Source organism: Ceratosolen solmsi, unplaced genomic scaffold (assembly GCF_000503995.2).
Source record: "Ceratosolen solmsi marchali unplaced genomic scaffold, CerSol_1.0 scaffold27, whole genome shotgun sequence".
Classification (NCBI taxonomy): domain Eukaryota; kingdom Metazoa; phylum Arthropoda; class Insecta; order Hymenoptera; family Agaonidae; genus Ceratosolen; species Ceratosolen solmsi.
In genome coordinates, this window is record NW_011948426.1 from 3,664,465 (window position 1) to 3,677,995 (window position 13,531).

A 13,531-nucleotide genomic window follows, 5' to 3' on the forward strand; every position below is an offset into this window, starting at 1 on the left:
GGGGCGGTCGGGGGGGGGGGAGCAGTGAACCGTCAGCCTCTTAAACGCGCTTGACAAATTGCACGCCCGAGACAAGAATACGTGGGTGACTCGTCCTTGCGGGATTCTGAGAGAAAAGTTTCAAGGATCAGAGCCGCGTCCATGCCGATGACCCACCAACGATAGAACGGCCCTCTCCCCCAAAAATAAGGGGGGACCCCATAGCTCTCCCGACTCTCGCCCAGAATTATTCGCTCGCACGCGTAAGCGTGAGCACATCCGCATGTACGCGGAACTGCGCAGCATCGCTCGCATTGATTCCTCAACTACGCCTTTCTATGCTGGGAAAACTCTTATTTTCTTGACGAGCCACAGCGTCGGAGAGATAATGGTCGGCCTAATTTATTGAGTATGATATATGGCTTCGGTATCTCTGTACACGAGCCCTTTGGCAAGTTCGTTTGTCACTCGGGTTAAAGCCTTCGTGCTTGACGAACTAACTAATTATAATTTTAAAGCTACTTTTGTCTTTATCGACAACCGCTTAAATCCTGGGGGTTTCGTCGAAAGGAATAGAGGTCAATTAATGCTCAATTTCATGAATGCGCACGTTTATTCTAATGAGCTAAAGTTATCTTTTGTTTCTCATATTTGCAGACACTAATCCCGAGGAACAATATTCCCTGAGTTTAATTAAAAAATGTTTAAATGATAAAAGCCGTTAAAAATCTTACGTCCCATGTACAATCTTACGTTTACTTATCATCTCATTCGGAATAATTGATTTGCCAGTTAAGTATGCATGATATATACAATATTGTCTTATCAACTTTTTTTTCAACAGAAATTCCTTTTACATATAATTTTACAAATTGCCTGCGAGCCTTCATGCGTATATTTTAATAATTATAGTAAATTTATTATCGTCGATAATCAAAGTGCCTTTAAATTGATAGCTCGACTTTCCAATCGATACGCTTGTTTAAGACATTAAAGAAGAAAAATTAACGTTAAATAAAGCCGAAATAATTAATTAGAATATTATCAAGAAATGAGAAAGAATGACTGTTTATTTATTTATTATTCTACATTTATTGTAATAAATGACATTACTTTCTAATAGTTAATAAGAAGTTTCGTAAATTTACCGGCACTCCTGATTTTTTATTTCGACTTTAGGCTACTTCGATTGAACATTATGACGCTGTTAAAAACCATACTCGATATGGTTAATATATTTCGTGATATAATTTTGTTTTCAAGATACTAACTTTAATGCTACTTTATTACTTAAAATTTTGAGATACTGCCAAGCTGACGGTTTTATAACTTACTATCTCTAAAATAATATAAAAATATAAAGATAAGAGATTTAACAAACTTCAGTTTCCAAATAAATGAATGGCTTATATTTAATATTAGTTCATATCCGTTTCGCCTACTTCGTACAAATTTTACGCTCTCGCGTACTTTTACGCATAAACGTGTGTCTGTATCAAACCATAAACCATAACATAACATATTTTTAATCGGCTCGTCCTATGAAATGGAATATTCATAATGATTTAAATAGTGATTCGCCAACTTTTTCACATAAATCATTCCAATAATATTAGCACTGTTTTTAATATTAAGAAAGAAAAAACAAAGAGCACAGAAGATACGCCCATACTTTGTAAAGTAATTGCATAACGAGATTTATACTTGAAAGAATAGAAGCAAATATACTTTCCATTTCTCGAAATTTAAAATAAACTTTAATTCCGCAATTAAGACTGTGAAATGTTAAAACTTATGAAAAAGTTTCGGTCTATAGGATACCTACTAAAGGCCTGCTTTTTTAATTAAAATAAATTAAACGCGCAATTACGTCCGTTTGACTTCTACCTTAAATAACTCTATGAAATCATAATTAAATTCATCTTAAATAAGGAAAAACAAATAAAATTTAGTGATTAAGTGTTTATGATCTTATTATGTATATTATTGATTAAGATTAAATGTATAATTGAAAAAAAAAAAAATATCAAGAGATTAACACTCAGCTAGATCCAAATCGTGACGAGCTTTTGTTTTCATACGATCGTCAAGCTTTCGTTGTACTTCCTTCGTAACAGGATATCATTTACTATCCTGCAAAAGTTTATTTAGTTGATTCACTAACGAAGCTAGTCTGTTCAGCGCCTCGAGGCTAAAAGTCTGTCTCTGCCTACTATTTCGCTTCAGCAGTTACTGATTCCTCACATACACACCACAAGAGTCAACTTGTGGTACTTGCAGTAGTTATTTCAGTGTTATTAGAAAATCTAAATAAGAATATTTTATCATTTTACTAATGTATAAAAATCCATCATACTTTCAAATATTATTTACAGTAGAGAAACAACAGTTTATTTTTATTCTAAATAAATGCTTTAATATTATTAACGTTCTATAATTCTTTATATATATATATATATATATAATTGCATAAATAAACCTTTTGTATTTATTATTAATAGAGTCATTAACAAAAGTAATCCGCGATACAAAGTAGAAAATTTAATTTGTTCAACTTTCATACGATTCTCAAAGAAAATTTGAATAATTTATTAAATTAAACAAATAATTTTGCTTTTCATATTTTCATAACTACTATAATACTCTTTCTATATGTATTAAAGAAATAAGTTTTGGACGAAGGTTAAAACTTTTTTTAACTTTATTTTTATGACACAATTTTTGTTATAATATTTTTTATATGCAAAGTTAGTCAACCGTGTTAAAGTTAGATGTAAATGGCAACTAAACTTTCATAAACGGTAAATTTATTTACATACTCTAATATTTGAAATAACAAGTATTTATAAACAATATATAAAAATAATTCAATTTTAGTTTACCATCAACTTATATTGTATAATATAACTACGCAGTAGTTATTATAGTATTGTATTGTATATTATATTATATATTATATTATATATATATATATGATATATTATATTATATTATAATATAAAGTACTTGTATTGATTTTTTTTTTATTTTTGACATTCATTTGTAGTAAAGACTTTTGTTTCATAATTGTATGGCATAATAATTGTAATGCCCAATTGACTGATTAAATAAATCGTCATTATAGATAATATAACGTCAATAATACTCTGAATTCATTATTTCTTTATATATTATTCATCAACAATATTGAAACGTCGGGTTGTTTATAGAAACTTACATACATATACATTATGGTGATTTTGTTAAATATGAGACCGAAAAGCGTTAATTTAAAAAAAAAGTATTTATATTAATTGGCTAACAGTTAAGTTTACAAATTATTAAATATTTTATTTGATAAGAAAATATTTAAGTAAACTCATTCACAAAATGCGAGTATCGACACTTTTGATTAAAGATATTTGTTATTGTCACAAGATTAATTTTTTATTCCAAAATTAATATAGAATAAAAAATGAGAAAATAATGAGATTTTATTGCCTTAACTTCCGCTTATATTATTATATTTTCAAATAAAAAGGGAAAATTTAATTATTATTTTCTTACTCGTTTTTACATAAGTTATTAATTTGTATCAACGAATAGATGGTTTTCTCCACGGTTACAGTTTTCTTTCTTCCAATAAATTATTCATCATTCTTCTCGCTCTATGATAAATAATTGGTAAATTTAATGACAGTAGAGTTTTTAATATTTATTTAATTCTTGATGATTTTAACCTACATTATATATATATATATATATATATATATATACCTCTTTACCCTCATATATTTTACGAATTCGTATCTGTTAACAATTTTTGTAAAGTACATTAAATTTAAAACGTCTAACGTCCCCTTTGAAAAAGTTGTTAAAGTACAAAGAAGGCTTTGCATGAGCACCCCATTGGCCTACTTTTGATGAGCTCCGAGGTTCGTAAGGAGTACGGTAAAGGTCCGTGACAAATTGATAGACTCAATAACAAACCCTTCGTTGAACTCGCTCTCATGGTCACAATAATAGCAAAATTTTATTAACTAATAAAAAATAGATGTTAAAGGGATAAAAGGTCGAATCTTTGAACGGGGCATTGAAGAGAGCCGAGCATCGAGAACTTATGCACCCGTCGAGATTTACTTGCTAAGCCACAATGGATTCGCGAAGCCTAATGGATCTTCATGACAATCTAAGACATGAGCTCGTGTCAATTTATTTCTAGCCCAGTTCGACTTTTTCGAAAGTAAAGCGTTCCGCGCCGACATTCGATTCCGCTCATTTCTTTTTCAAACGGCTCCTCCGTAACTTCCCAAGAGCAAGTATTCTTCTTGTCAAATGTCCATTAAAAAATCGATAATTTCAAGTTGAGCGGGATTCCAGTTCATGCGCCACTGGTTTTACTTCTTATTTCAAGCTTGACTTTTGTCTTAGCATTTTCATGCCAGCTATACTTCTCTCCAATCAATGGATTACCTTAATGCGTATTTAAGATAAAACATGTATATAAAACGAATTATTTACAAATAATTAATTATTCCAGTTGCTTAACAGCACTTTCGAAAATTAAAATTTCATCTCGCTTATCGCCACAAGCAAAGAGCAATCGATCTAGAGAATTTAATCAATCGACTTGTGTATGATTTTCATGAAAAATCTACGTTATTCATTTCAATATCATGAAATGAAAATTTTGATTACGTGAAAAGTGATTTTTTCATTCATACCATTTATTTTCGTAAATACATGCGCACGCACCCATGCATACACGCACGCACGTAAGCACGCGCGCGCGCGCTGTTGCCCGCACGTACGCATATTTGCGCATATGCGTATGTGCATCCGATTTTTTTTTTTTTGGTTTAATAAAATGAAACTACGTAATAATAAATCGAATCTCTTATATTTTACATTCTATTCATTCAAAACGATATAGTTCCTAGCTTACGTTGTAATAGCCTTCGAAAACTTTTTAAAAACATTAAATCCGCCTCTCTCAAAGTTTTATATTCACTTAACTTTACAAATTATTACAAAATATATAAAGATTGCAATCGATAGCAAAACCATACACTGTTTACAATATCTGGCTTCAGGTAGTAAATCTAAATTGAAATCTGTGCAAATCCATTTTTCAAATTTATCTCAATAACTTATCTGAGTAAGGTTAAAAACTTATGTAAATTCTTCGAAATTTCTTGATTAATTAAAAAGTTTTAATTACCACTTCTTTTTTTTCTTTTCTTTTTTTTTTTTTTTTTTTTTTTTAATAAAAATGAAATAAATACTGTCGCAACAACCTCTTTCGAAATTTTACGCGACACGATTGTAAAAATACTTGAATATTTATATGAGCATTGAGAAGCTTTTTGTATTATACGATAGCAATTTCTTTAAAATATTATCAAGAATTGAGTATTTTTATAGAATATTTCCATAAAAAGTCTGAATTTTATTTCACTGACCAAGAATTAATTTACAAAGAAGAATGTTTTCGCTCATATTTTTACTCTCGATATTTCGGTAAAAATGTATAGTTTGCCTGTAATGTATATTATGCTACATGGAAATAATTCATTCGAGAAACACGTTTCTCACATTTGTGTAAGCGCGTTTAGGAAAAATCGGTCGAGCGAATGCCTGGTTGAAGCTTGATAAAGACTGACTGATGTCTGGCTTCAGTCAGCCTACTAAAGTTTTACTCAAATTTATAGGTTGTTTAAAAAAACAAACAAACAAAACAAAAATTAAAAAAAAAATAAATAAATAAATAAATAAATAAAGAAACGAAAAAAGTACAAAAAAAGCTTCATCAAATGTATTTAAACTCGTTGCAAGACTTTTGCTCCTGCGAACTTATACGGACTCACCTATACATTGAACCGTATTCATAAAAAATGATACCTTTATCTTCGATAAATGGTTAGGTATAAAAAACAAAAAAAAAACAAAAAAAAAATAATAATAATAATAATAATAACAAAAAGAAAACATAGCTCATACATGTAAAAATAATGTATAATAGAAATTGTCGAGAAACTATTCTCGTTGCATGAATGCTGTTTAAAAAGCAGCTTCTTATAGGTTTCTAATATTTAAAAAAAAACGAGCACGATGAAAATTCTTCACGCTCGAGTAAAGTGAAATTCATTCTCGGATATACCTGTACTTACAAATAATAAAGAGGGCAATTTACACACAGTCCCAATGACATGAACGATAAAGTTCGAATAAACGATTCTCTCTGAATGAAACAGCACTGATTAGAGGTATTTTACATTCTTCGATATTCCATAATCTATATAATGAGTTAGTTAAGCGTCTTGATCAATAGCCACACGATAATCTGCGTGACGTTAAAAAAGTGAAAAAGGCAAAAATAAAAATAAAAAAAATAAAATGAATGGAGAGAAAGGCAAGGATTCGGCACCTCTAACTCTAAATTCAAAATTCAAGTGTAAGAGAATTAGAATCAAATGGAATATTCGGTCAGAGGCGACGTGCTCGCGTTTACGTTTGTTTGTCAGCCGGTCTAAGCGCGTACGTGGCTGTAAAAGACGGGGGGTGGGGCTGGGGAGGGTTTTAAAAATTGTATTTTTAGGCTCGGCGCGAGAGAGAGAAGAAGGAGCCGAGCAGCAAGACTTTAATAAGATATTTCGCTCGTGCGAGATATAAGGCGGCGGGCCACGACGGCTGGGAGGGTAGGCACCGTAGTCGCGTCGCGGCGTGGGATGAGGTGGGAGGGGCGGTGGTATTGCTGTGGCAGCGAAGGGTGCGGCAAATCCAGCGAAGTGAAAAAGAAATAAATGTTGGGCGGGCGCCATTGGAGTGGGGTAAGGGCGATCGAGCGGATCGCAGGCCTCGCGGATGCGCTATTAGTACGTGAACGCACTGACAACGTACATTTGTCCCGGTCGGCGAGGCCATGGGCCGGCGGCTAATCCGGCGCAAAAAGGGCTGCGCGAGGCACATGCGCGCGAAGACGTTTAAATCACATGGGCGGGGCTCTGGCGCGTCGGGCTTGAATCCGTGGGCAGGAGTCGCCATCTGGAAAGCGACAAACGAACGAGTCGTGGAGTCGCCGTAGCCGTGGGTAGCGTCGCGATTTAATTATGCGCGCATGGAAGGGTATATCGCCGCCGCCCCACCCAGCCCCAATCCTTCAATTGTTCAAAATTTCGGTTAGAGACGATCCGATCGGAATTCCATTTATGCCGGCATTTCTCCCTTAGAGCGTCACAAATCACAATACGAAAGACCCCGAGCGCTGGCATTGTCACGTACTGCGTCAGAGCCGGGAAATCATGATTTACTCGGCGGGGGTGCCTCTGCTCACGTCGAAATCAACACGAGGAACCTCCGCCCAAGGAACCTTACTCCTTTCATTACTTCTAACTCGCCCTTATAATCTCAGCACACCCCGCCCAATGCAATCCAGAATGCAGACGCCCTCGAGCTTCCCTCGCCCAGCGCCCTCGCTACATACGTACAATTAGTCATTCGCGAGAACTTTCCTCATCCTCTGTACGTTACGACCTCCACAAAAAGCGATGGTTCCACCATCGTACATGTCAATTTTCGTCCAAACTCTATTATTACAACAAATGCGAATACGAACATATTGTGTAATTTAACGACTATTCGTTTATGTGTCTTGTTCGTTTGGAAAAACGCTACGCACAAGATTAGCCGCGAAGAACATTACTCCATAATAATATTATTAATGCTACTTTGATCGTTTATTAGAATTTCTACGGCTTTACGCTTCCTAGTGCTACAATACATTTCATGTGAAATTAATCTTTTTCTCATTTCTCATTCCTTTCAGCACGTCACAAGCTGCTACTGGCAATCAATGTGAAAAAACGTAAAAAAAAAAAAAAAAAAAAAAAAAAAAAAAAAATCAATCAAAAAGCAAGTATACTCAATTTATTATGAATTGCAATAATTTTAAAAAACAAGTACGTTGCACAAATTTCAATTTGTCTGTGGAATTTATAATTATTCGAAATTTAACGATCCCTAAATTACTATTTAAATGATGAAGATATTAATAATACTCAATCATATTAGTTACACCTCGTATTTCTATAAGATTCTTATCAACTCTACTAGCTTTCATAGATTCAATGCCCTCGTCTAGTAATCAATTTACCAATGTGTGTGTGTGTGTGTGTATAATACCCGATAGTACATTCTCTATATTATTATTTCCTAAAAAATAGAGTATCAAATATAATTAATTCGTCCCCGAAGATTAATAAATATTATAATTGACAAATAATAATTGGTATAACTCCAGATATTTCAAAAATAATTACTTGCTTAAATAATGAATAAATTTATTCGTAAATTACATAACTTACTATTTTATTCATTTAACATTTAATATAGTTTGCTATTCTGTAATTGTTACATATAAAATACAGGCCCTATGAACTTCTATAAGATAATAAAAATATAATAAAACTTCGATATCAATATAAATGTTAATATTATTTTCCAAATTATTCTTCAAATTAAAATTAAAAAAATTCTAATAATTATTTATACTATTGAAGAATTATATGAATAGCTAATAATATTCAAATACTAATTTGTAAAATTATTATAAGAATTTTGTAAACACGGGTAAATTACTAACTTTGAACTAAAGATTTTACTTTATTTTACGAAGTTCGCCACTATGTACATGTACAGTTTATACGTTTGACAGTACTTTGGTTACTTTATTATCTTATTTACTTATTTACAAGAATACGAAGAAGCGAGAAGAAAATTCTATGCTAACATTTTCAGTACAAATAATATTTGAGTGGTAGGTATATTAATTGCAATTACTTTAACAACAAAATGGAAAAAGAATTGAATATGATATACGTATATATCTTATAAAGTATCTCTAATGAGATAATTAAATCCAATCAAAGTAATTAAAACTTCTAAATATTTTATGAATAAATTAAAGCACATTTGTATAGTTTGAATTTATGGATAAAGGAAATTCAATTAATAATAAATAAATTCATATTTAGCATAATTATGACGCTCGGTAAAAATTTATTACGTATATTTTTACACTAGTGCACATAATATATATATATATATATGAATTTTTAAAACAAATTATTTTAGTTACTCGTGGTAATATAGAACTAATTATTCAAATTGCAACTAATTTGTTCTAATGAAATGTATTAAATGTACATATTCGCACCTTTGTCTCCTTATATGCAGCAAGCAATTGCACATTTGCATTTCTTTAATGAATTTCCTTAGCTTTAAAACGTATCTCCCTGTAGTTCTTGCAATGCAACTAGCGTAAGTACATCATACACTAAATATCCACAATTTAAATGCCTCACTCGGAAGCAATGTGCAATTCGTGTAAAGTATGTAATTATACTACTATAATCAAGTTACTAATAATATAGTTTCGCCAAGAGGTAATATTGTAACATTATTAGCTCATGGGACAGTTGATTATTTACTTAATTACAAATTAATTACAAAGTCTTCATTAAACTTTGTGTGTTTTTACTTTTAATTAGCTCGTACTTCAGTTGACTCTCTTCCAACAGTTAATCAATTCATAATATCCATATTAAAAGTTGATTATAGCCATTTTTATTTTACGCAAAAACTTGTAAATTTAAAAATATGTATATGAATTTTTTTTTTGTTTTTTTGTTTTCATGAAAATGAAAATGAAATATCCGTACTAATAGTAAAAAATTAAATAAACATTTAAATATAGTATTGAAATTATTAAGATTTTGTAAAAAAAATGCTTGTTTATCAAGACCCTTGGATGAAACAGTTTGACAATTGAAAATGAAAAGCCAACCTTTTATGTAAAAACTTATATATATCATATAATATAATTCACAATAATTATCAATAATTATATGAAAATTATAATAAAACAGAAGCCAGCAAGACATTTACTAATAAATTATATAATATTAGAAGTACAAAAGTAGCAATATTAGGGTTGTGGTTACTTTTGTATTGGCGATGCGCCTCCGGCAATAAGACGAATCTAACGATCGACCTCAGCCGGAAAATCCGTTCACTGCTTTTTACAAAGGGCTCCAATATGGGGGTGAGTATGACTTTTCAAACGCACACTTATTCCCAATGCAAAGCGCAATTCACGAAATGCAAAAGAAATGAGAAAACATGCCAGTGACAAAAGTATGCACTAACGGATCGCTCATGACGTGTTGTGAAATCGCAGTTTTTCACAAATAATGCCAATAATATTAGCTATTCTTATTATTAAAAATTCAGAAATTATGGATGTAAGGTCGCTTGTAAATTTAATGAACATAATTTTCATACTCGCGCGTATATTATTTTAGATTTTCTTCGCTGTGGCTATACCCATTGACATACCAGATAAGTCAGTTTCTCAGTCTTTCTACATCGAGGCGAACTACGGAATACCAACCATAAACAGTGTCATTATCCAAAACACTCACATGGAAAAGCGGAGCATCGACAGACGCTTACTTTATAACGTTATTGAAAGTAAGCTTGAAAGGTAAAGTCAATAGATTTTATTTCTATAGCACTTTCTATTATCAAAGTTTGAAGCCTCGTGACTCATCCCAATCACGGAAAATCACTTTTCTCGAGTTTATTGCTGTTTCTTTTAACAACTTAATTCCTCAATGTCATTCATTAAATGCTTTTCACTATTCTCTTCTTTATTTTCTTTTTTATATTCTTCGATTATTCCGCCTGTTTTAATGTTTGAACGTTTTGTAAGGCCTTCATGCTCGAAGCTGTTTTTCACATTGGCCGTTAAGCTTTCAATACATGTAAAATTTCATTATACTAAATCTAGAAAAGAAAAATAATCTGCAAAAGTAAACTACTACATCAACAAGCTACATCATCGTGCATTATTTTACAATTAAAATTAATAGACACTGGGGACACTATAACTTACAATTAATTATGTCTCATAATCTTTGAACAATGCTATTAAATACTAGTACTTAGTTAATAGGAGTTAAATCGATTAAAGTCTTCTATTTCAAAATTTAGTATATTATTTGCATTTATTAACTAATTTTAATGATACATATGAAAATTTATTATTAGAAAATTTTCTTGATATGAATATGTTAATAAAATGAAGCCTATGAAACGACAATAATATTTTAATCATCCTCTCATCATGTTACCTATATATACATATATTATTATTATTATTTAATAAAATCACTAAAAATCTTATATTCTTAAGTAAATACTTTCAAAGTTATATATATATATATATATATATATATATATATAATAAAATCCTCAATTCGTAACTGAAACTCAATTATAATTTTGTATGGACGAATGGATAATAATGGAATGTCTGTAAATAAAACTATCATTTTCGTAAAATTATTAAATTATTTCACCATGGCATGTCTGATAATCGGTATCATCTAATAATTATTAAGCGAAATTCAATTTTGATTGAATCAAGTACAAATAAATATAAATTCAAAAAAATTTTTTACAGAGATATATGTTTGTTTGTTTGTTTGTTTTTTTTTTCTTTTTTTTTTAATATACATTGAAATCACTATCACATCAAACATAAAATAAAATGTCCCGATTTTTGTTATCGAAGTACGTAGTACATACTCGAGTAATATAGTATATAAATATTTTACCTACTGTATAATCGTATTTGAGAATGGGCTAATTAATGAAGTATGTATGTGTTCGTGATTTTGAAAAGTGATATTATGATGTAATTATCAAAAAATAATTATACGGTTCATTATTAATACATAAGGTTATATGAAAGATGAAAAATTGTTTTTTGACAATTTTTTAACTGATATAATATCTTAATTTACATTTCACACTTTAAAAACGTCAAGCAACGATAGGACATTTGCAAACAACAACTATATGAGAAAAAATAAATTTATCAATATATAGTGAATAAAACATTGGATGTCAATGTCATTAATTTGATGAAATTTAAATATAAGTGAATTTTATGCACTCGATTTATCGAGATATTTAAAATAGTATATTCTTTCGAAAAGGTGAAAGTGGATTTTTAGATGAACATGTATTTAAAGTACCAGATGGATATCATTCGCTTTATATTTATTATGACACAAGATATGAATTATTATAAATCAGCATTAATAAAAAAAAAAAAAAAAAAAAAAAAAAAAAAAAAAAGAAAAAAAAAAACACACAATTAAAAAAGAAAAATAATTTGAAGTAGATGTTCGATATGGTAAATGCTTAAAAAATACTTAAAATTATAAAAATTCAAGCCACGCTTGCTGTTTGACATTTGTATAAGGATATTTATAAATTACATTAATGCACGAGATTTAAAAAATGGCAGAATAATATTTTCATTTATAACGTGATTGGCTGCAATTTTTTCTCTAAAACGATTTATAATACGAATGCTGTTTCCAGTAACGGATATCCAGGAAGGGCGTGTCTACTGCGTACGATATGTGAATCTGTAAAATTCCCATTTGTCGAAAATGGCCTTGTGGGTGATATTATTCGCATAGTATTTACGTAAGTAAATCCCTCTAATAAATAAATTTTACATAATCACTAATAATTAAGAATATAATATAATGCTCACTGTGCGATTATGGCAGTATTGACATTATCAATATCAAATATTAAATAATTACTAATTTGATTGCGATTTTATTGATAATCGATGGCTGAAAGTATAAAATTTAATTATAATTTACCGAAAATTACAATAGCTTTATTAAAACTATTCTTTATTCGTCTGTTTCTTAAATGAGCATAAGCAATTTTCAATAAACAAACAAAAACTTTTAAAATTTGCTTTTCATGCTACAACATTACTTTCGACCCGGCAGTAATAAAATGAAAAGAGATTTCCCATCAGAAAATACGTCAACGCAAATTCTCACTGTAGATTACAATTATGGCTTAATGTAATGTACATGTACTTTTTTAAAAACAAATTGCAGAAATTTAACTTTGAACTTCAAAGTAATAATTTTTAATGCATGTAATAGAAAGTTTATTAAAAAAAAAAAAAAAAAAATCATTAATCGCAATATTGAAATATGTTTTTAATGTGTTGCAATGTCTCTATATGAAAAAAAAAAAAAAAAAAAAAAAAAAAAAAAAAAAAAAAAAAAAAAAAAAAATGTATATATTTACGTGAACAGAAATTTAACAAAATATATGCTAACAATGTCATGCTAATATTCGAGTGACATCAATACAATTAGTTTACGTTTGAAATTCAATAAAATCCAGCTCACCTCTGTAATCATAATTGCTTTCAATTCATGAATACAGTATTAATTATAGAAATAAATACTATTTACTCCTTACATATTTGCCTACTTGTTCAACAAAGAAGTATATACATTGAAAAATAGAAATGTATCGTTTTTATTCCAGGCCTTCGTCTTCGCAAAAGGAAAATCTCGATGCAGAAATTGAAGAAGCCGAATATTCATCGGATTGCTCAAAAGTATATAAAAACTGTTCAATAAATTTACTCGACATATTTAGCCATAGCTTCGAATAATTTAAT

General features: G+C 30.0%; 1 protein-coding gene across 1 annotated transcript; it reads left to right on the forward strand.

The window, feature by feature from the left end:
* The first annotated feature begins 9,253 nt into the window (after positions 1 to 9,253).
* LOC105363333 (uncharacterized) lies at positions 9,254 to 13,525 on the forward strand. Its single transcript, XM_011501001.1, has 5 exons — positions 9,254 to 9,276; positions 9,925 to 10,060; positions 10,320 to 10,501; positions 12,412 to 12,519; positions 13,396 to 13,525. Exons 1-5 carry the CDS (start codon positions 9,266 to 9,268, stop codon positions 13,523 to 13,525), a joined length of 567 nt encoding a protein of 188 aa, XP_011499303.1. The 5' UTR covers positions 9,254 to 9,265.
* Positions 13,526 to 13,531: the final 6 nt, after the last annotated feature.